At 33.9% G+C, this 24,996-nt stretch overlaps 4 protein-coding genes across 5 annotated transcripts; 1 reads left to right on the plus strand and 3 right to left on the minus strand.

Annotated features, from left to right (window-relative positions):
• Positions 1 to 2,146: 2,146 nt before the first annotated feature.
• Positions 2,147 to 7,147, minus strand: LOC131594333 (syntaxin-81). 2 transcript variants are annotated; one of them, XM_058866433.1, is made up of 8 exons: positions 6,996 to 7,147; positions 6,510 to 6,587; positions 6,311 to 6,394; positions 5,780 to 5,884; positions 5,452 to 5,595; positions 3,002 to 3,244; positions 2,774 to 2,905; positions 2,147 to 2,474 (listed from the first exon to the last, which is right to left on the minus strand). In XM_058866433.1, exons 2-8 carry the CDS (start codon positions 6,585 to 6,587, stop codon positions 2,331 to 2,333), a joined length of 930 nt encoding a protein of 309 aa, XP_058722416.1. In that variant the 5' UTR covers positions 6,996 to 7,147; the 3' UTR covers positions 2,147 to 2,330. The 2 variants fall into 2 exon arrangements, with proteins under 2 accessions (XP_058722416.1, XP_058722417.1); XM_058866434.1 differs by having other exon boundaries at positions 6,510 to 6,604; positions 6,996 to 7,089.
• Positions 7,148 to 8,561: 1,414 nt separating this feature from the next.
• Positions 8,562 to 9,935, plus strand: LOC131594335 (uncharacterized). The gene is made up of 2 exons (XM_058866436.1): positions 8,562 to 8,757; positions 8,906 to 9,935. Exon 2 carries the CDS (start codon positions 8,954 to 8,956, stop codon positions 9,611 to 9,613), a length of 660 nt encoding a protein of 219 aa, XP_058722419.1. The 5' UTR covers positions 8,562 to 8,757; positions 8,906 to 8,953; the 3' UTR covers positions 9,614 to 9,935.
• Positions 9,936 to 10,359: 424 nt separating this feature from the next.
• LOC131594334 (carbon catabolite repressor protein 4 homolog 5) lies at positions 10,360 to 16,120 on the minus strand. Its single transcript, XM_058866435.1, has 14 exons — positions 15,816 to 16,120; positions 15,035 to 15,198; positions 14,618 to 14,683; positions 14,471 to 14,523; positions 14,158 to 14,239; positions 13,864 to 13,910; positions 13,430 to 13,517; positions 12,739 to 12,831; positions 12,607 to 12,639; positions 11,899 to 11,996; positions 11,488 to 11,620; positions 11,241 to 11,326; positions 11,077 to 11,161; positions 10,360 to 10,828 (listed from the first exon to the last, which is right to left on the minus strand). Exons 1-14 carry the CDS (start codon positions 15,976 to 15,978, stop codon positions 10,742 to 10,744), a joined length of 1,278 nt encoding a protein of 425 aa, XP_058722418.1. The 5' UTR covers positions 15,979 to 16,120; the 3' UTR covers positions 10,360 to 10,741.
• Positions 16,121 to 20,487: 4,367 nt separating this feature from the next.
• LOC131594336 (NADH dehydrogenase [ubiquinone] 1 beta subcomplex subunit 10-B) lies at positions 20,488 to 23,540 on the minus strand. The gene is made up of 3 exons (XM_058866437.1): positions 23,185 to 23,540; positions 21,469 to 21,522; positions 20,488 to 20,739 (listed from the first exon to the last, which is right to left on the minus strand). The coding sequence occupies exons 1-2, from the start codon at positions 23,471 to 23,473 to the stop codon at positions 21,491 to 21,493; spliced, it is 321 nt and encodes a 106-aa protein (XP_058722420.1). The 5' UTR covers positions 23,474 to 23,540; the 3' UTR covers positions 20,488 to 20,739; positions 21,469 to 21,490.
• Between the last annotated feature and the right edge of the window lie 1,456 nt (positions 23,541 to 24,996).

Genomic DNA, 24,996 nt, shown 5'->3' on the forward strand with positions numbered 1-24,996 from the left:
ATTATTTTAATACTATTTCTTCAATTTAATTCAACTAATAACACCACAGCTTAAATCAGTATTTCACAATGACTCACACTTAGACAATTTAATCGGAAAATATTCGAAATAATTTAACTAAATAAATAATTAAATATCAGGCGTTACAACTCTCCCCCACTTAGAATATTTTCTTCCTCGAAAATTCACTCGATACTACAACTCTTGATATACATCTTGTATCCTATTCACTGGCCCTTAATTAATACTTGACAACCCTTCGATCACTACTTATTCAGACATACCAATAATACAATGCGATTTAAATTGAATCTTCTTGTTAACCATACAACTCCTTCGCGATATAACCGCTAATAACCACAGTACTTACAACACTTCAACACTTCAAGGTAGTAATAACAATAACAACACATTAATTATGGGCAAGCAGCATCATTATAATTCACTTTAACGATCTTTCCAACGGCTAAAACACACACACAGCGGCATTCTATGACTATGTACGTAAGCTATCACCAAGATATCAACAGGGTCAACATAATCAACTGACTCAACTTAATCATATTGTAGAGCACTATTCATTACTTCCGGTAATCGTCATTCAACTGATAACAACCTCACCATGGCAGTAACAAATCATTATAACACCATATAGGATCCACTCAACATCATAACTTACTAACTATCAATTAGAAACCACATTAATCACTCACAAGATCAACAAACAGTCACTAGCAAACACAATGCTCTGGCACAATATCCTTATAACAACAATCTACCAAGTCTAACTTGTAGATCGAGACATATCATTTGCGTAGGCTTATGATATATCAACCCTTCACAACTAACGAGTTGTACGCATAACCACTGCGCCACCTCACGCTTCAGCTGCGCAACTCTAATTATCCAACTTAAGTCACCGTCCGACGAGTTGATATTTATTATTATACTCAAGATATCAACAGGTTCTAGAAGTTATCTTCTGAACAATTTCCTCATTGAAAAAAATAGATTATGAAACAGTGGAAAGAAATACATATATACCTTACCTATAATTTAGCACGATTATGATATGATATCTAAATATATATTAATTGAGTTACCAAACGCGATAATTCAATAAAGAAATAATTTTTGATATGGTTTAAAAAATATGACGTAAAATCTTGAGTGAGAGGGTTTTAAAAGGTGACCACAAGCTAACAACTAAAAAAATTAGATGGTCTCCAGAAAATTATAATGAACAGCCCCTTGAATAAATAGGAGATTATCTTCAATTTATTTGATTCAATTTTAATCAAAACATAAAAAATAAAAAATAAAAACTGACTAATAAAATTGTTTTAAATTGGATCTTTGATAATAAAAACATAGGAGTATAGTGTAATGAGCAACCCCACAACTAAATAGAGAGGTGCAGTTACCGTGCATAGATAAAAATCTATGCACCGTGCATAGATTATTATGGATCCTTGGATCATTGGATCAAATTCTAGATATCAATTGTTATTACTCAATACTCAATACTCACCACTCAATACTCATTACTCAATACTCAATCCTGGATTAAAAACATGATCCAATAGCTTATGTAGGCTTATGCATGGTGCATAAGGAAAATCCTTATGCATATTAGCCAAAGCCTAAATAGAGATCGTGATTTATTTGATACAATTTTAATCCAAACATAATGAATAAAAATAAAAACTAACCAATTTAATTATTTTAAATTGGATTTTCCATAATTAGTTTGACTATCAATGGAGTTGTCATCACACCTACTGCCACCTGAAAATTTATACATGCCTGATGTTTCTTTATGCTATAATTACTTTTATGTCAAGTTGTATTTTTATTTTATACACTTCAAATTAATTGTATTTTTGTAATAAAAATTGGATGTCTTTAACTGGCAGCAATTACCAAAGTTCAACCCCTTAATGGTTTATCATAAAAATTAGAGTTTCTTAAAGAAAAAACAATACTTAAAGTTCAATCCCTTAATGTGTTTATCATTAAAAAAAACATTCGAAATCTCCAAATAACACTTCACTAGAAAGTATGTGACAATTCAAGTGCATTAACAGTTACGAACTTTTCAACATATCCAATTGTTGTAAGTTGTATCAACTATCAATTTATCACCATTGCCTTCATAAAATTAATTACTCGAATAGTCGAATTGTTTGCTATATCAATTTCCCAATGTATAGTATAAATGTCAAGAAAAATATGCCTTTTGTAGTGAGCACAAATATATCATCAGTAATATGGAAAATTGAGACTGTGCTATAAGATACAATACAGTGTTAGCAGAAAATGGAAGCAACTTAGCTATACCAATCAAGAAAGATGATTGAAAAAGTGAGCACAAACAGAAATAGTAAAAGAAATGTTCTGCTGCTACTATTCCGCTGAATGGCTTGTGAGAGTTCTTTGTTACCAAGCTCAACATTCTTAGTAGCTTCAACAGCCTGTAGAAACAAATCAGAAAGATTAAGCTTCTCATAAATTGAGGGACACATACTGTTGGGAATAATAAGAAATTGGCTAGTTAACTTACTACACTACATCGGTTGGAACGTGTGAAACATATTATGCATTAGTTGTATGAAAATAATATGGATATTAAGGTTTTTAGGAGTATACAGATATTTAATTAATTGTTGTTGTTTCGAAATTTCAGTATTTGACTATTCGCATATACACCCTTAATAGATCCACAGAAAACAAACATGCAAAAAGAAGGGTGAAGAATATGATCTTATCTAACCTGGTCATATAGATGCTCAATTTGTTGAGCTTGTTGTAATACATGTGTAGCCATCAAGTGATTTAATGCAGACATTTCTACCATCTTAGTTTCAGTTTCTTGAACTGTGTCTAGAAGACTAGTCAATTCCACCTATAGGAAAAGGAACATTAGTAAAGGGTTAGTTATGAGAATCTAAAAGGCCCGAATAAATAAGTTGTATTTAAACTTGGGCCCGATTTTTATCACCTGAAGGGCACGTGTTTCATCGTCCAAGAGTTGATGCTGGACTCTTAGAGGCTCACTGCGCAGCTCATCAGGTTCCCTGAGCTCCGCATCACCTGAATTAGAGGTTTCAGTGGAATCTTTTTTGGTTATACGATTAAGTTTTCTTCGTGGTATAGCCCTATTAATGGCATCCTGGAAGCGTATAGCTCTGAGCTGATCAAACTGCGCCGTAACTGAATGGAGTCTCTCACTTAAAATTAAAACCTAAAAAAATTGAGTAAACATTAGCATCCAAAAAGCAAATAGCATCTCAGTTAATGAATGTAATAGTATTCAGATTTCAGTGTTAGTGTTTAGTATAGCATCCATATCTTGCAATTTTATATTGTAATATAATCTTGCCATTGTATCAGTTCTTGTATCAGTTAGTTAGAGTAGCTGTTGGCAGTTGAAACTGGATATGCTGAGTCGGTATATTCAGTTTATGTTGGTAACTAGAAGTTATCTTAAGGGTCTATTTGGGAGTTTGGAAGGAGAGGGGAAGGCTTTGAAAAAAATGAAAAATGAAAGGAGGGCATAGGGGGGGGTTTATTTTTCTTCATTACACAAAATCCCCCTAATTTAGAGGAACTCAAATTATACTGGAGAAGGAATTTGAAGGGTTTGGAAGGCTTGGATAAATTCTCCCAATCTAATCTATCTTGTTATAATACTTTTAATATAAAATTATACTAATTATAAACATTTATTTATCATTCACTACAAATGCACTCAATCAAAGCTGAAAGATTTCTCAATTTTTTTTTTCTATTCCCTTCCCCCCAAAGTCCTAAGTCTCTTCAAGCTTCATGCCTATAGAAGGCACACTGCAGTATACCCTATCAAAAGACTCCCTTCAGCTGCAACTCAATTCTGTTCCTCATGCCACGCTTAATAAGTTCCTACCTGATAACAGGATCTAAGAACATTGGATGTGCTTGCTTTTCATTTTTTAGGCCTTACAATCAGTATAAAGTGGATTTCAGATCCAAGGAGTGTATTTCTGGGTTTACCACACAATCACAAAGGATGCAAATTTCTTGCTAAGGATGGCTGGCATATGTGCATCTAAGGATGTTATGTTTAATGAGTATTGGTTCCCATACCATATCCTATGTCACACTTCTTCCATGTTTCCTTCCTCTACCTCTTCATCTTCGATCATCTCTATGACCAAAATGGATCAGATTATGCTAGTCTACTCTACATGAGTTTACAGTAAATGATTTATAAGCGAGTTAACAAGAAACAACTCTTTGACAACTATTTATTGCCTGTTCCAGTACAAAAGCCAAGTATTGGGGCAAAGGCAAGCAATACTGCTGTTATTCTTTGGGTTCAATTTCTTAACTAAACTATAGGTTCCTACAGCAACTTCAATATTGTTTTGCAGCGAACCAAGTGACATTTCTATTGACTCTCTTACTAAACTTCTCTCCACTACCAGATTTTGTGATCCTTCATCGATACTCAAGGTGTTTACAGCCTTGAATTGCAGCCTCCACCGAATTTGAAAAAGGGAGGCTGTTAGTAAAGATTTATACACCTTGTGTTTCTGTGTAATATAATCTTGCCCTTGTACAGTTTCAGCGTTGCCATATATGTATAGCTTTAGTTAGCTATGGTATCAGGTAGTTAGAGCAGTTGTTAACTGTTGTAATTGCTGAGTGTCAGCTAGCAGATAAGATACCTTAATAGGACAGACAGGATAGGGATAAATAACCTATTGGACACAAAGCATTTGAAGCCCAATACTTAGAAGGGAATATGAGTTAGTTAGTATGAGTCCCTTGATTTCAGGGATTATGGCTGTTTGAGGGAGAGAGGGTTGTGTAGAGATTCAATCAGAAATATTGTTAGAGTTGGTTTGGAGAATGTTTTCTCAGGGTTTAGTACCATTCAGTTCAACTCTGGTTAGGAGTTCTACTGGAAACTCTGGTTTATCCTTTCTTCGCTATTCTCTACCATTGTAGAGCTTTTGAGCTCATCTTAACCATTAAATAAAATACAATTTCATTACCTTGATTTTACAGGTTCTATCATACGCTAAGCCTCTTCAAGATTCATGCCTATATAAAGACTCACCGTATATTCTGAGGTGTATGAGTATCAGAGAATCATTTTGATCTAAATTCTCATAGCATAGAGCACTTTTCTTTCAGATCGTGCTCTCTCAAGACACTCTTCACTCACCCAAGTTTCAGTAAACGGAGTTCAATAAAAACAACTTTAAGAAAGTACTTGCTGTGCATGAATCTTGATGGTATTGTGGCCAGTGTTTTCCCCCAGGGAAGGGGATGAGCAATCTAGACTGTTCAGCAAATGTTTATGTGGGATTCAGTTGAGTTGTAAGGATAAGTTGGCAACATCTTGCAGAAAATAAGTAACTAATAAGTTAATGAGTGAAAAAACCAATAAGCACAAGTCCATACCACTCCATGTTTGTGGGCAATGGTGTCAGCGTTAGCCTTTGCAGTTGTAATACCAAGCCACCCTTTTGAGTTTTCCTCTTCATTGTTTATACTATTCTTGAGAACATCAATTTGTTGTTGGCAAGTTTTAATAAAAGCACTAACCTGCATCAAAGTAATAACAAAATAATAGTAAATCATAAGCAAAATTCTGCTCAACATTTCAAAATGTTTAACTAAGCTGATATAATAATGACAGTGATTAAGGCAGGAAATATAATATCAATCAGTATTTTTCTAATTACAATACTTTCAAAACTAGCATATCAGCTGAAGAGAAGTGGCTTACTTCATGCTCAATGCTATCTCTCTCATGTTCAGTTGTTCGGTGCAGATCTGTATAGTCCTTTCTATGCTTTAACAAAAAATGATCCAATTCTCCAATACTCTCGAGCTACTAACAACAAACAAGTAGAAGCAGTATCAAATAAACATAAATTAAAAGCAGGGTTGCATCCTTTGCTTAATGAAACAACAATCATTAAACTCTACAAGCAGCACAAACAGACTCATTACCGACTATACATTTGCTAATTTGATCTTCCCATAAAGTAACTAGTGTTGGCAAATAATAACGCTATAGCGTGGTGGAATTAGAACATATGACTATTATTTCGCAATACACTATTTAGTAGGGTGTTGTCAAATAGTGGCGACACATATGACTATTGTTCCGCAATGCATTATTTAGTACAGAGTATGGTCAAATGGCAACTGCAGCAGCACCGGTAGCGGAATTTGAACAAAATGCTATTTTCCGCAGTTGACAACGCTGAAAGTAACATAATGCCACAAGTTAAAATATGAATGTTGAGCCTACCGTCTTAAATGCAGCTTTGGAGAATGGGGACCTTTGTGGAGGTTTATGAATAATGAAAGATGCCAAAATGGATGCCAATTTAGCCTGCAAGGGAATAACAACACACCATTCAAAGTTCAAAACAGCCAGAATAACATTGATCCAGCACCAAATAGCAAATCCTAAAGAATATAATAGTGAATTGAAGCATACTATATACCTCATCATACCCCAAAGACCGAGCACTTTGACGAACGGCGTCTTTGAAATCCTCAGTCCTATCCCTTGCCTTTGCCATCTATGAATACACCAAATCGGCATTCAATAAAAATTGTTATCAACTACTAGCAATTAGAATCTCAACACACAAACATATGAAACACACTAAAATCATTGAAAAATTTCTCTTTTCTTGAAAACCCTATTTTTGAACCTACTTTTTTTTTTTTTTTTTCAATTATCTTAGAACTAAAATTCCTAGTTTATAACCACTTCTACACAGATTAAACGGCACTATAATGCAATCTGTGTTGTCAATTGCGGCGGTTTAGAGCGCAATTGAGGAATTGTGGTGCAGAGTTGAGGTTTGATCTGCATGCAATTCGATAACTGGTGCGTTGCATTTTGCAGGTCTGCAAATCGCGCTGGAATCACATCCGCGCGTGCTGCAGGAAAGGGATGGAGAATACGGGAGAAAGAAGGAAACCTGGATTTGGTGATTCTGTTCGCCGACGATGAACGCCGGCTCTGCTTTCCGGCGAGTTGGGTTCAGTGCGGTCGACTCCAAGTTGTTTTTCGATTCAAGGCTAAAAAATATTTGTGAAGGTTTTTTTACGAGTAAATAAACATTTTAATACTATGCTTTTGAAAATTTTGTAGTAAAGTCTTTGAATTATTTGTATAATTAATCATTTTATTAGTACTGACTTGACATATTATATTAATAAATTTTTGAATAATTTATAATTTATAAATAGGTAATTGAATTAATTTAAATATATAAAATTTAATTATTATATTATATAGAAGGAAAAGTGTAAAATATAATAATAATAATAATAATAATATAATAAATAATTTAAACTTTAAGTTACAAATAATTAAAATATAGTTGTCAACAAAGCCAAAAAAATAGAATTATGTGATGAATCGAGATATAGTTCAAAAGGGCATGGAAAGAAGCCCATAGGGCTTGGAAGCGGTTCGATTATATGTGATTTGGATTGTCCAACCCACACATGTGTTTGCCATTAGATGTTGGGTAGGAAATGGAGTAGAGAAATGGTTTAAAGGGGTGAATAGATCGTTTTTAAAATGAAATATAATTTTTCAATGTGGGATTTTCATACTATTAGTCCGCAAAGTTTAATTAACACTAAAATCACTTTGTGAGTGGCATGTGTGGGTTCTCTCATTTATAACGTCAATTCCTTTCTCTCATTTAAAATGACACACCACATATTCTCTCATTTAAAGTGACACACCACATATTCACCCAAAACTGTATGGTGATAGGTGTATGGGTTCTCTCATTTATAACGTCAATCCCTTTCTTGAACCAGGCTCTGATACCAGAGTTAGAGGCAACACGGGAGGGGTCAACGAGGAAGCATTTTTATACTTGGAAACACTTTGTGACAGACACACCACATATTCACCCAAAACCTTAAAGTGATAGGTGTGTGGGCTCTCTCACTTATAAAGTATTCATTCTTCCATTTTCTAACCAATATAAAACTGGGACTTTTTCCTCACACTTGATTCTTAACAAAATTCAAATACGAGCGGGAAGTCAAAGATGAGAGATGAGATGAGAGAGGTAATTATATTATGTTGGTCCTATTTGGTAAAAATAACATTGTATAGCTTATAGTTTATATTTATGGAATGTTGATTGATAGTGTATAGTTTATATCTAATCATTAATAGTATTGTATAGCTTATAGTTTATATTTATTTACTTATGACTCATATAGATCTAGAATTGATTAATTGATTTTGAGGTGTTTGGATTATCAAAAATAAAATTGATTTGTCTTTAGAATTTATTCTATTTAAAGCCAAAATCTATAAATCAATTCAAATAAACTCGCATTTGTTAAAATTAAATCCAAACACATCTTTAATCTTCTTTTTTTTTTTTTTTGAAATATGGACAAATTAAAAAACATGCACTTACACAAATTTTAAAAACAGTTTCAATCTATTACTATTACTCTATGTCTATTTATTTACAAGTACAATAGTTTCTCTGTCCTTCATTTCTACTCCACACTGTAAAGTAAACACTTTCTGCAGAAAAAGAGTGAAAGCTGCATATATGTTTTCAGAGGTTTGAATATGCTTAATGTTTTCTCTATGTCACTTCTCTGTGCTTCTTGTTGAGCCTCTTGCATGCAACTCCAACCACTTGAGCAGATACACACAATAACTATGTCAAACCATTGCATGAGTGTTACATCAAAATGGTATGTGTAGTGTATATTTACCTATATAGATTTTAGAGGTTTTATCAATTTTTTACCAAAAAAGATTCATTTTTTCTTCTCTTGATACTCAGAAACTTCTTGATCTTTCCAACCCTTTTTTAGATTTTGTTTCATTTGCTTTATTCAGATTTTGGGTTGTGGATCAATCCACTGAAAAAGAAGATATTAGCATGCAATGAAACCTAAGAGAGGAAAAGAGAGAGTTCAAGTTAAAGAGAAAAACTTGATGAACAAAATGAGGAAAGTTAGAATTTTGTGTAGTGATCCTTATGCTACAGATTATTCAAGTGAAGAAGAAGATTTGTATCAGTTAGATGATTCTAAGAGGATTGTGAAGGAGTTTTTTGTTCCATTTATGCCCTTAGCTTATGAGAATAAGAAGAATGCTTTGGAAGATGTTAAAGAGGTGTTTTTTCAAACATCTCCATCATCTGTGCTTGATGTCACTGTCACAGATACAGCACCTGCAAAAGATATTAATGGCATTAATGGTTCAGTCAAAGAAAGTGATGTCAAAGAGTTAACAGGTGATGGAAAAAGAGGAAATGTAGTGGAAGGAGTTTGTGATACAGAAGATAGTTCGTTTCTATATTTGCTAGAGGAGGCAAATGTGGCATCAGTGGCTGGTTATGATCTTCATTTTTTGGATGAAATGGCAATGCTGTTTGCTGGTGGATTTTGTAACTTGTTGGAGAATGAAATAACAAATGACTGTGGCTCTATGTGGAAGGTAGAAGATGGTGAAGGTAGCAGCATTCTTCCACATATTGGTTGTGATTTCGATGATCCTCAGCTAGATTGGTTTGATGAAACTCCTCATTGGGATTGCCACTAAAGTCTGGTGGAATGTCATACATCAGTTTTTCGAATCTGCCAAACGCATTTTCACGTAATCGGCGTATGAAGTCATTGGACAAAGATTGGACGGTTTAGATTTTGTAGAAAGTTATCTATATGTCGATGGCATGAAGTCGCGAATTTGTGACCGCAACAAACTTGGTGAGAAAAAACTTGTGGTAGATAAATTGGTAGTTACAATTACATAGCATGTATATGCAAACAAAATGAGTATAGTTGTTATGTTATTTGTTAAGGATTTGTTGTCTAGTCTCTATTGACATGTTGAGTTTTTCAAATGTAACATTGTAAACATGAGATTCGGAATTTGCTTCATGTTGATAACTTTCTACATTTTATGTTCCTTTTGTTTTACACTTTAAAAACACATTGCATTGTTTTGGCTACGGCTGATGAATGGTAAAGAAAACAAAAATACAAAAAAAAAAATTAAAGGCGAGGTAAAAGGAAAAGCATGACAAGAACAAGGAAGATATGTCTCATTCAAACAAACAAAATTAGCTAGTGTTTTCCTCTTTCACGTTTACACAGGAAAGGTAAACTAAGGAAGAATCATTTAAGACATTCTTGTTTATTCCTTTTCCAAGGTTGGATGACAAGGACAGTCTATACAATTGTGTTAATTTCTTGCAATTAGACAATAAACATATGTATTATTAACATTAAACATCTTGGCATGAAAATAACCAATTCAGAGTCTATAGGAGTCTGAAACTCATTGGATTGAAAAATGATTGAAATAACTTATGGAGAATACAATTCTTAGTTCCTACCTAAAGGTACTGCAATTACTGAGTAAACATTACAAATGATTAGTGATAATGATACATAATTATCTCTGAAATATAGTTATTTTGGATATGTACCGACTTTTCTCTGAACCTGGCAACAGGTTGTTACCTAGCATGTTCACAGGGAGAGTTTACACTTTGCAGATCTGTTGCAACATGATGTTCATTTTGAATTATCAAGAAGCAATTCGAAATTTGATCTCGTGATGAAAGAATGAGCAGCGCGAGAGCAGGTCTTGAAACAGAAAATGATTTGATTCTCCCTCAATTTCCATACTTTTCAATCAGCCTAAGGTTTTGGTTTGATACATACTCTAGGGAAGATCACAAGAATCAGAACTTTCAGCATTTTTCGCAAAGGCAAATTCACATACAACGGCGAGGTGGTCACTTCCCCAATTCTGCAGGGAACAACAGAATCATATAAGATATAAATAAATACAATATGGAACAAAATACATATGCATCGATACAAGTTATGAAACAATGACCAGGATACGGACACAACAATGACAATAACATTGACACGTCGATACAGATAATAATTTGAAAAAGAAAAAAAATCAAATATGACATTGTATCCAGATACACTTTTAATTTAAATTGTTGGTGCTACATAGCATACAAGACCGTGTTTTAAGTAGAGTACCTCGTTAGGAAGTCCTCTAGTTCTTCTAAGAATATCAATGGGCAAGGTTTCAAGAACTCTGACCGGGATAAGTTCCTCAGAATGCCTGCTTACCATTGACGTCAGTAACGGAAAATTTGTATATTTAAATAATTTTGGTGTTTGGTATGGAATGATGTAACTACCAGATATAATCAACAGTTCCCATGAACTTAGAGTGGTATGATGTTGCCAAGGGCTCTCCAATATCATCTCTTGTTCTAAGCTTTCCCTGTTATGTCATATATGACGTGGGAAATATATCATCATTGTCTTAATATCCCATAAAAAAAAAATCCAAGGAGTTTCCCATATCAAAATATCAGGGATAAACTTATTATATTGCCGTTGGATTAAATTTAGAAATACAGTTGGTGGATTCAAACAACATACAGGAATGCCGCTATAAGCACTGCGGAGCTTGAGCTGGTGCTGAAGTCGAGTAACTCCTTCTGCGCCAGTTGCAAGGATTAGTTCTTCTGCACTCCATTTGTATAGCATTTGCCTTGAAACAGACATTGAAATGCTGCACCAGATATACACCCAAGTAATTATCATAGAATACCAAACCTATAATATATGCGAACAAGGATTACAATTCTTCCCTCTAAATTGGAAAATTATGGCGATGGAAATACTATTATACTATGCGTTCAGAGCAATAAAAAAAACTTTTTTTCATAATAAATAATCGGAAGTCTTGATAAATCGTTGCTAATTGCCATGTTTCTAAGGAGGGGAGGTCAAATCGTGTAATATATCATATATAGTAAGTCAAAATAAATATTTTTACTCGAAAACAACCTAGCATCATTGCCAATCTTTGATCTGAAGTATCTGTGATTGGGCCGGATTTCAAGCTGTCCTGACATATTTCTGCGATCATGTAATTGGACATCTAACTGCAATAAATAAGCACACTAACTTAATAAATACTATAAACTTTTTCATGGTCCCTACCCCGGAAACGGAAACAACAAAATCTACCCCTAACAGTGTTGGATGCTTTTTCATTAATGGAATTAAATGCAAGAAGGAGGAGCAGACTGGAATAAAACTACCTTTACCATGGTTTGGAAGATTAATAAGGGAAAGGAACAGCACTATATGCCCGTTTATTGCAAACAAATAACATGGCCGTTTGTTACAAATTATAAAAAAAAAAAATGATTTTGACATTCAATTATTTAGTATTTATTTTTGAGATTTTAAAGAAAAACAGAAGCTATTTTGTCTTTGTTTATTATAATGAAAATCACTTTTTTAAACAAATCGTCTATTAAAGGCTTTACTACCTATAATCCAAACATAAATAAAATTAGGGAATCTGTTCTTCTTTCCATTCCCTTATTCCCATTCCGTTCCCTTTACTACCTATAATCCAAACAAAAATAAATTACTCACTCATGGTCTGAGATTTTGTCCAAATACTCAAATTTCTCTCATATACAGCACAAAAAATAAGGCTTAAAGGCTTGAGAATGTACCATGTCGAGGATATGCCAAACTCACCTTTGATGAAGACAGGAATTTATATATTGCACTCTGCCAACACAAGAACAAAAAACTAGAAGCAATGAAGTAACCGCACACTCGACAGAAAAATATTAACGTTGATCGCCAGCTTAGTACAGATAACCTTACCTGTGGCACGCTGTTTAAATCCCCAGCTAAAATAACAGGGATGTTTCCCCATTCTTGTGATAACTTGTACGCTTTATCAATTAAAAGTCTGACCTGTCCATTATGCCATATGCCAGGTTACCAGAATCAATATAATAAATTATTCGGCAACTTAATTAACTATATTAATTAACTATAGACAGTCAAATTGAGAGTGAGCCAAAATGGTTTGCAGTCCGCACCAATCCCAGCCCAGAAAAGAACATTTAAAACATAAGGGTCTGTTTGAGAGAGGGATTTTGGAGGGGACGACTTGTTTTTCTTTCCTAAATTAAGCAAACTATAAAATATTTCTAAAAATGAATTCAGTGTGAATTGTTATATGACCAAATATCATAATATTATATCATTTTTTTTAAAAAAAATTCAAATATATATAGATCTAGCCATTTAAAACCCTCCAAACTCCACCACCCAAACAGACCGTAAGGAAAAAAGTCACAACCATAAACATAACTGCGTACAAGAATGATGCTAACAACACGCTTTTCAACATACTATTTTATAGGTTAAAATTTATATGCAACCCACATGATTTGGCAGGTCTTATATAACTAATAAAAGTGTGTTAGAAAGTGTGCTCCTAGCACTCCTCATAATTACAAATACAACAATAAGTATAAAGCTACCAAGCTAGTAAAAATTTGAGTACCTGACCAAGTTTGATATCACCACGGTTAGGGTTGAACAGCACATGTATATTTCCTATTACAAATTTTTTGTTTCTGGTGGATTGTTCCCTACAGATTTAGATCAATTTTAGTCACGAAGTAGAAAATATTAAAACCACATGATCATGAGATAGGCACCATGTGTGCGTCAGCATATGTGCATGCATGATCGTATATTTTATTCACTTCCAAACACCTTTGCATCAAAAGTTTAGTGGTAAAATGAATGTTATCGGAAGAGTAAGAAATTACAGTAAATAGTTAGATATTGGTATGCAATAATTAAATACACATACGCAGGTAAGCACTACAGGATACTTGAATATAAACATCCCAAATATTACATGAAAAGATAAGTTAAAGACAATAGATAATTTGTGTTCACATTACTCATTTTAGACAACATAAAACTTACTCTGCTGTTAGTTTACATATGTCAGATTCTGGATTATCATTGTTTACCTGTAAATAAATGGTGCAGAAAAGGGTAATGAGATATAAAACAAAACCTAAGATAATTAGTCTAATACAACAAGAACATACATAAGCATAGTGGTATATAAAAATAGTACTAGGTAAAACAGAATTTAATCAAGGGTAAACAATTTGAATAAGAGATCATATATTTATCTAATAAAAGACAACAGAGCAAATACATAACACGACAAGTAGGAAACAAATTAAAATGATAAAAACAAGCCTTATATACCTCCAAAACACAAAGCTGAGCAACATTGTTACGCAGACCAAACTTTTGGAACTCTATATCTTCTTGATGCAAAAGACTGAATCTGCATTCAAGTTTTGAAAATATGCTGCATTAAGACCAAATTTGGAACTCTATTTTATCAATTTCTATGTTCTACAATTGGTAAATCTTTGATCCATAGGCATTCCTTTGTATCCAGAATACTTATGCGGCTGATTTACTTGTTGTCAAAGGTTACAAATGTAAAATATCAAACAAATTAATATTAGATAGAAAAGCCTTATTATCTAATGATTTTGAAATGCAAACCTACAATTTGTCTTTCCAAAATATAGCACATCCATCGTTGGCTTCTCCGGTGCGAGCCTATGAAAATTGGTAACAATAACTCCGGTAAAGAAAATTGATTAATATTTGGATATTAAAAACATATATGACCAATCAAATGTAAATAACTTACCTTGTAAGCACTTTTAAAGCCATTGTTCTGAAAAAGATCATCTAAATCATCAAAATGATCAACCTCCTGCAGACATAGGATTTATAGAAGTCAATTATTAACAATTTAGTTCTAGGATGCATGAAATCAATTATGCGCTGACTGGCATTAACATTAGAATAAGAGCATAGCTTGTATCTGAACAAAACCCATGAAGGAACAGTAAAGAAAACCACAGACTCCAGTACCCTTTGTTACATGAATACAAAGTAACCAAGAGCTGTAGTTTAATACAAACAACTACGTTCAACTCTTCATGTTCAAACTTTCACGGCTCAGTAGAGATGCATAAACAATGAATATAAAATTGTTGTAAGTTGGTAATAACATAATAAGCTGTGCTATGCAGTGTATAACACGGAGAGATTATTAAACTACCTGGAAACAGAGTATACTTGCATTATAGCTGTTAATCTCGTCAAGTATAAGCCTCTTGCGTCTTCCCCATTCCAAGAAACGTCGTGGGATATTGGAATACAAATCCATATGATTTGATGCATTTTCAACACCAAGTATATTGTATGAAACAACGACAATTGTATCTGTAAGACAAGGAAAGAGTTCAAAATAGTAAATACATGATAAACACAATCTGCTCAAAAGTCTAAATAACAAACACTAAATCACTAGCTCCAAAATATCGAGAAATCTTTAGCCATCTTTATCACAGACAAATCAACCGCAATTCTATGCAATATTAACAATCTCAACACAACTGCAATTCAAAACCTTACAACAATGCTACTTAGTACCACAGATTTGTTACAAAAATAACTATCTACTATACTGACTCAATTACACTAGCTATGAAGCACCGACACTGGAAACTTGACAACGACACTAACACGTCGACATCAGTAATAATTTGAGGGAAAAAAATTAAACGTAATCACAAGTGTCTGTGCTACATAGCACTCTAGTATATTAATCACAATCTCACTTTTTCTAATTATTTTTCATACTAAAAAACATTTTTTTAATTAAATAATCCATTTTTGTTTCTCACATTTAACTCTCAACCAGAGAAATCTAACACTTAATGCTTAAAATCCAAACCATACTAACTTAAAAGCAGAAAACTTGGATCATATTTGAATGCAAAATTCAGAGTAAAATCAACTAATATTTCAACAAGTTGATAGCTTTCTGTGATTCTAACCCGTGCAATCAGAAGAATTCTCGGAGGAGAAAACCCATTTCCTAGAAGAAGATACTCCGTGATGAGAGGACGAAATTTCGAACATTGAATGTCTTCTACGCTTTGAAGGATAATCATCGCTTGAAATCGCCGGTGGGAGACTTTCTCGTTTTCGACGCACCATGTTAGCGGCCGGAGTAGGGAATGACGGTGGCGCGTGTGATGAATTAGGGTTAGAGTACTTGTTACAGGTGACGGTGGTTGATTCAGGATACGATGTCGTTAAAGAAGTTCCTATGTTGATACTTTCGAAAACAAATACTAATGAATAAATTATTTTTTAACATAGTATTATCGAAAATAATTTTGTATATAAAATAAAATAAGTGACATTTAAGGTAGGACAATTTTTGAATAAATCCCGTGAATCTCTTAAGCCACCACGCGAATTTTTAATTTTGGCAGTTGTTTTTGTAGATGTACATTTGAAAGTATCTTTTTTTTAAAAAAAATTGGTTTTATTATGTAGATGGATATACAGAAGCGTTAAAAAATATAGTATTGTATAGTTAAAATCAATTTATTTCATTTCGACAATTGTTTGTAGATGTACCAACGGAACAGTCTGCTATTAGTTTCAAATCATGTTTTCATTCAACTCGAAAACTCAATTTTTATTACAAAATTATAAAATTAAAGTAATTCATTTTAAAGGCAATAGTAAATGGCACACAAAAAAATACATCGTATAAATAATGTCGGTCATAATGTTGAATACATCATCAATGTAATATACGTAAATGAAATAGAAATACAGAAATCAAAAAAGCCACAGACATCAGTACTGTGTGTGTCGGACATCATCATGTGTCTCTCCTCTAGCCCAGCCTCCGCCTCTACGTCCACCACGCTTTCTGCTGGCTTTGCCTCTAGCGTCAAGTGCCCCACTAGTCCCGACACGATGTCTACTGTACAGAAATGTCTCATGTGTCAGCCTAATCATCACATCACCACACGCCTCTGCTCAGACCCCTCAGAGAATAAACCATTTCTAATGGCTACCAGGCCCGTGCCAGCTATCTGACGACACCAAGGAAGAAGATCTTGAGTGTGGTCCAACACAGCCTGATGAGTCCGCAGAATTTCCTCGTGGGCTGGTCTGGGCGGATCTCTAGGTGCAGCGGGAAACATGTGCGTGTGCGATACTTTGTAGTACCAGGTGATGTACCCCTCAACGCAGATCTAGTCGCTCTCTGCTCTCGTCGCCCGAGCCTCCTCAGAAACCATTTGATGCTGCCAGTCTACAAAGACCTCATCTAACTGCTGACGGGTCATGGTGATAGGAGCGGAGACAGTAGGGTCGCGAGGTATCGTATGTGCGTAGCCAAACTAACGCATGATGTGCTTCAAATGTTTCGTTTCTACATCTTGTACCATAGCAACAGGATTATGGGATTGTGGACTAGCAAAATCGCACTAAGATTATCAAAGAGCAAAGTATGGGTGAAATAGTTAATATGGAGTTCAGTGAGAGGTGATTCAATCCACAAAAGTTCTGAAGTAGTGAGTGCTAAGGCGTGTTATTCAGCTTTTGTACTTGAGTGTGCCATAAGTGACTACTTCTTCGAGCTTCATGCAACACGATAATGGCCAAAATATACACACAAACCAAATGTAAATCTTCTATCGTCTGTATCATTTTCCCTACCAGAATCATTATACACTCATATAGGTATTTGATGTAGCAGATTAATAGGTGACAACAGCAACCCATGTGTGATCGTCTCACTTAGATACCTTAGTATCCATTTAACCATACTCCAATTAGACTCAAGAGGTGCGCACATGAATTGGCATGTTTTGTTTACACAAAATACAATGTCTGGTCGTGTGAGGGTCGCATATTGCAACACGTTATGATTGATATGTACATATCCGAATCACGTAGCACATTTGATATATGTTTGAGAGTTTGGACGTGAGTTGGTCCACTCGAGCCTTCATTTGAGAGTTAAGAAGTAAATATTTGAATTTTCCCATTGATGGTTCTTGGAAGTTGATTGTAGACTTCACATTGAACCTGAACATGCCACCAATGTTGAAGCTTCGTTCGTCACTTCAGGTGAAGAGTATGAACACAAAAATGATAATGATCATAATGCAACGTAGATATGGTCACTTCTCAGGCTGATGCCATATTAGATGAGAATTCATGCATGGTTGAAATTAGAAAGATGAATTTCATGATGAAGAATGGAGGGTAACTACCTGTATTCTCATCCTAACAACCTTCCTATAATTAGTGTAACTAATTATACCTAACTCTAACTAGAGACTATTCTAGTAACTATGAGTTTGTCACGAAAAGAGAGACATCATATTCAATAACATCTTTAATGATTTATTTAATTTCGTATAGAATTCTATAAACTCAACGTATTCCTCTCTATTTGTCCACTTAATTAAAAGTGATATAAATATAATTTCTCCTATTTAATTACATATCAAAGTATATACTTATTTTACTTTTTAGAGTAGATAAAATTAAGTACAGACATGTCATGCTTACACCTTTATTTTCACACACCGTATATACACCATATATATTAACAAAAGCATTTTTTTTGGCACAAATATCAAGACAATAAAAAATTATTAAAAAATAAAAAGTACACATTATAAGTATAAATGTACGGTGTGGGGTGTTAAAAGTGGTGTAAGCTTATCAATTCTGAATTAAGTTTTATACAAATACCTATTGTTCACTAGTAAACAAAAGCAGTTCAACAAAAGGAAATTTACAATGTTCACAAACAATTGAATCATAAATGCCAAAAACTAGAAAGAAGACAATCCTGAGCTGACAGGGAATCAGAATCCCAAGTTATTGGAGCTGGACAAATACTATAATTCAAAGATTTTATTGTTTCCTCGGAACTCAACTACATTGTCATGTCACAAAAAGCATTGCTTTAGGATTGGATATAACAACTCTCATTTTGGACAACATTGCTGCTTTCTTGTTTTGATGCAACATGCACAAAGCTTGAACTATCCTTTCAGTCACAGTTGTGAATTAAGTATAACAATTACTGTATGGCAAATTGAGAAGTAGTCAAGCATTGAGAAAGGAAATGAAAATTGCAATTTGTGTAACTCCCTTTTTGCAACAGTGATGATGTCGTGGGAATCCTGCTGAATCTCTTTTGCTACTGTGGTAATGATCTTCTGATGGATCAAAAAATAAACTGTTGGACAAAGTGAAGTCACATTCACAATCCAAATTCTTGTGTATAAAACACACATTTGCCACATCATGAAAGAGGACAAATTTTCTCTTGGAAAAAGTAGAAAGTATAGAGCATGAGCCATGGTTGAAATCCTAAACAACAAAGTACAACATTCTTTTAGGACTAGTATTTAAGGAGAAGCAAGAGGAAGGGACTATTTTGTATGTAAAAGGTGGTGGAAGAGGAGACCATTACTGAAGAATGGAGCTCCATTCTTTCCAATATGAAGGGCTAAGTAGAGGCAAGAGCTGTCATCTCATGCATTCGGCTAACCTTAAATGTTTGTTGGATACACAACTTAACGTTTTACCAGGTGCATGATTTGAGAGCAACTCCACCTGCCTACTTAGTCTTACCATTGGATTGAAGGGAGCTCCATGGAGAGTTGTAATACCTGCTCCATTGGAATGAATTGTGTTGCTGATTCAAGCTCTTTGAACAAGGTTTGTTCTCCCTCTCTCTTGTGATTAAGTTTAACTTTTTTACTTTTGTTATCATGATACATGCAGATTTTCAAGCTAGGAAATGTTACAGCCAAAGATGGAAATTTTGCAGTTCATGCTGAAGCAGTTTGGAATGATAGCAATAAAGGTGGAGAAAGGCAGTGGTTTTTTTATCGCAAACTTCTGCTAACAAATCATGTTTAGATTATATTCTACTTGATAAGTTGATGTTATTGTTATATTATGTATTCATGAATGATAGAATGATAATACACTTTAAAGAATAGAATCGCATTAGTGCCAACAAGCTTCACAGAAGAATGGTTAACACATTTGTTAATATAAGTAGAAAATAAAATTTCATTTTTAAGTAAAAATAAATTATATAGTAAAATTATTAACTCATAGTATATCACATAACATCAAAATAATTCAAGATTAAAGTCATAAGCAATTTTAGAAATGGAGAATTGGTTTTGAATTTATTTTCAAGTTATATTAGTAGAGTTGATTATTGCTCTAAAATTGATTATACTTAGAGTTATAATATGTTTTATACTTAAGTTTACTACTAAACTCACTTTTTGTTTTTGATTAATCTATCTAAAAACTAATTTAGTTTGTATACAACTCACTTTTAAACAAAATCATTTTTTGATTATATGAAATTCACTTTCAACTTAATTTTAAGTGTAAAAATGAGTTGAGAAGTAAACTTTAAGTGTAAAAATTACATTTTAACTCATGCCACAAATTCTTGAAAAATAAACTTCAAGTATAAAAATCACATTTAAAATAGAATGCTATAAGTCCTAGTGGAAGCTTAATCAAATAGAATCAATTTTAAAAGCATGATCAATTTAATTCTGTATTAACAAATTGAGTGTGGCATGTTAATTATTAGAAATGGACTAGATGACACATTCAGTTGTATCATTGTTGAAGCACACAACAATCATATGACAAAGAACAAAAGAAACTTATTTCACAATCTCATGTACTTTTGCTCATAGGATCTTCCATACTTGTTTACACTTAAATGGTAATATGAAGCAATAAAAGCTTATAAGCCAAGGCAATGCAAAATACAATTGTAGTTCACAGGAAATCTGACTATGGAAAATTAACAAAACACAACAGCTTCAACAATAGGCATTCCTCCCACCTACATTCGGATTTCGGCAATGACATCGTTTGGGTAATAAAACTTCCCTGCAAAAAAGACAAACTCTTAATTTCATAACGATAAATTATCAATATCAATAAAAAATTATTTTGAAACATAGAATAGTAAAACAGTCGACCGAGTAAAGACTATATTAGAAACTGATATTATGAATTGATGAACTATAAATGAGTTTTTTTTATGACAAATTGATGATTGAATATGATTTTGTTTTTATGACAAACAAGTCTTCCTAGCCAGATATATATGAAATACAGCAAATGACTTGTTCTTACCGACTTTACCGCATTACAATGAGTGCAGTAAGAAAACAGCATCGTAATGAGTAATCAACCATAACTCTCTGCAATTCTTTTCTCAGATTCGTGCAAAAGCACAGGATTTTTACTAGTTTAATCCAATAAGTACTCCATAATTTGTTTTAATTTACTTCCAAGAGTCATTCCTCTTATTACTGTCACACTAGTCATCTACACCAATATTAAATCTAAAAATGAACGGATTATGGATCTATGTAAGAGTTCGTGGCAATAAAAATCAGATCAGGATGCTCTATAAAGTTGATATTTTAATGGTGTAAGCAGTAATGAAAAGTTTGGAACGCTCGATGATGAAAAGTCAGCAGTAAGTCAGTAACAGATATTTCTAGTCAATCACATTTTTTATTGCATATCCAATTATTTTCAGTAGGATTTATGTATGACCAATTACATATCAATAAAGCAGCAATTGATTGAAATAAAGGTTGAAATTACCTTTTATTTATCCATGGGAAAATCATTCGGACTCAACTGCCTCAACTTTTGGTCCTGTTTCAGAAAATTAACAAGGCATGAGAAATTATCACACATACCCAATGGTTCAAAATAAAAAAAAAAATCACGGAGAGTGTTTGGCTTGCTTCAATTTTAACTTGGCAGTTGAAAAAAGCAAAAGAAAAATACATATTTAGATTCTTTTTCATTCCAAAATTTCTAGCAATAAAAGCTTAATTGAATCACTCTATTCACAGAATAATTCATCTTACAATCCAAGCACTCCATACCATACATACACACACAAAAAATGCTGAGTGGAGGCAACTTTGCAATCCCAAAACTCTCCTCTTTTTACACTAAACAAACAAAGCCTTAACACAGCACAAAAACAAAGATTGAACCACTTCAATATCTCTTCCTAAAGACACCCTTTAATCATAGGGTTTATTTTAACAAGTTTAAGCATGAGTGATAAAAACTAGCTTGTGTGTGTTGATAATTTTACACTAAATTTACATCTAATATTGCAAACACTCCACTATTCAAACGCAAAGTAGTGATAATACTCGAGCTGAGTGGAGGCACCTTTACAAGTCCACAATAACAGAAACTAAAGTTAATTTTGACTTCGAACTTAACTTAGTATAAACATTTATTTGTAAGTTACTTCACTACAAACTAAATTTTAACCAAATCAATTTTACAAAATACTACTATATCAAATCAAATGCTCACCAATACTCAAAGACACTTTTTAATCACTCAGCACAGCATCCAAAAAACACAGCTTGAGAGAAATAACATACACAAACTTAACAATTCACTTAACAGAATCCCCTTATCCATTAGTTTAGCGCTTATAGCATATGCACTTATCACAAAGTGCTTATGTATAACAAAATTTCTATAACAAAACAGAAAACAAAGTCAAACCATTTTCATATAATCTATACGCCATTTTCATAAGTAACCCTAGAGAACTTATAGAAACAAGCTGAAAACAACTTATAGACAGAGCCTGTTTTGACAAACAAACTAATTAAGTAATTATGGCAGAATCATTTATCATATAAGTGCTCATCGCAGGATTGTTTATAATATAAGTGCTTATCGCAGAATCATTTATCATATAAGTGCTTATGGCAGAAGCACCTATCATATAAGAGCTTATGCATAGAGTTACTTCCATAACAAAAGATAACATAAACTCAAACTGCATTCATATAAGCTATCCTAGAGAGAGCTTATAGAAATAAGCTAAATAATCTCACAAGTGGCTTATGTAACTAGATAAATTCAAATAAATTGATCCAAAGACACTCATATGTCATTTTCATAAGCCCTCACAACCTCTGTAGCATCAACACCTCAGAAAAAAGGTCTGACTGTGTCTGTATTTGAAACCAACAACACCGACACTTATAATTATATTTAATTTATTCAATTTTTCAAATTAGTATCAGTGTCCACTTGTCATTATCGGTGTCGTGTTTCCGATGTCCGTGCTACCTAGCTCACAACTTCTTAGATAAGCTCAAATCCAAACACACCTTAACCAACAAAAACCCTCAAAAACTACAAACCTAACCAAAACCTTCCATATCATATAAAAATCAAAACTTCAGAGAAACCCCACAAATCCACTTGAGAATTCACAACAAAAAACACAATTAAGCATAAAAAATTAGATAAAAGAGAAACGAGGGAAATCACCATGGAGAGAAGGGTGACGACCATCCTTGCCCCAACCAATACCACGCGTAGACTCAAGATACTGCTGAACAAGATGACGACATTTCTGAAGATGATTAATCCCTTCAATGCGATAACACCATCGAAGCTTCTCCCTAATGATCTTAGCCTTTTCGATTTGGATCCATTTTTCTCTCACGATGTGTTCCCTCATCTCCAACATAGCCACCGGATCCTTGTAGGGATTCGCCGGATCAAAATCGTCCGGTGGAGATTCCTCGAACTCGACATACCCTTTCTTCCTTCCCATTTTTTCGTTTCACTCTTTCTCTGAGTCTCTCTCGCGCAGTTCTGAATCGTGAAATTTGATTCTTTTGTGATGTGTTTGTGTTTGTGGAAGTTTGTTGGGCCTGGTTTTCTTTCTTTTGGTCATTTGGGCTTATATTTTCTTACTCAACCAAAATAAGGTAATTTCTCATCTTACCCTTGTTTAATGGGGTGCGTCTTTGAAAATCCAAAAGTACTTATGAGTAAATTCGGAGATGCATCTCTGAATATACTAAATATTATTTTTGGGAAAATTTTAGTTCCGAGATGCCTCTTGGAAATCACATTTTGTCCTTAAGAAAATTGGTTCAGAGATGCATCTCTGAATTATTTGTCTGTTTAATTTCAATTCGATAAAAAATGTTGATGTTTGTTTCAACGATTAATAAAAACGAATATTATACAATCAGGTAAAGTTTAATAAAACCAAATATTATATAAACCAAATATATTAGTATAATCATTGTTCTCAAAGTCGATTAAAACTAAACAAAATATAATCCAATGGACTATTTGCCTCATAAAGAATGGATTTTGCTAGGACGTCCGCATCATCTCCATGGTTATCCAATGCCTGTTGATCTTCATGGAGCTCCTCGTGAGCAGACCTAGGTGGACGTCCATGATCGTCATGTGTCATATAAGGGTATGACGTTTTATAGAACCATGTCATGTAATCCTCAATATAGCTCCACCGAGATGTGGCCTTATAAGTCTGATACTCCACCAGTACCAAATGATTCTCAAAACCCGTGAGACTATCATCCAGGTCTCTGCGGAAAATATCGATAGAAGCAACCTGAAAGTATGACCTGGGAATGATCTGCACGTGCTCAAACTGCCGCATGCACCCCTTAGGCAGATACATGTAAACGATGTTGGTCCCACATGCCAACCATCCAGAATATAAGAAAATGAGGTCAATTGGAACTTTGTCCCGGTGACCACCGTATGGCCTCCATTTGACGTCATCATGTTGAGTGCAGTCAATAAACACCCAATACGGTAAGATATGATCATTCCCTCTACTAGGGACAAACCGACAAGCAAATGCCCATTCATGAGTTTAGGTCGGGTCACGAGCAAAATAGTGGATGCGGTGATAGTGGGCAAGGATTCATCCCTAAAAAAAACAATAAGAAAAAAATATCAATAACAAATGTAAAAAGAAAAAACTAGTTTGTAACTTCATAATGGGATTTGGAAATAATCGTAAGCAGGGCGCATGAACCCGTCATCTGCCTTATATCCATTTGTAAGCTTCACTCAAGTTGTGTTACAGGTAAACGAAACACGGTACCCTCTAATTCCATTCGCGAATGGACTCCAAGTAGATGAAATATTTTATGTAGGCCACATCCCACGTATGTAGCACTTTTGACCACAAACATGGACGTGCCAACCAAGAATAGGAAGTAGCACCTCTGGGCACACTCCCTATGGTAATCAACCTAGAAATCATCGTTGTCCGAGTTTTCGGATGTTTCCAAGTTTTTTTTGAAACAA

The sequence above is a fragment of the Vicia villosa genome, linkage group LG4, assembly GCF_029867415.1.
Source record: "Vicia villosa cultivar HV-30 ecotype Madison, WI linkage group LG4, Vvil1.0, whole genome shotgun sequence".
Lineage (NCBI taxonomy): Eukaryota > Viridiplantae > Streptophyta > Magnoliopsida > Fabales > Fabaceae > Vicia > Vicia villosa.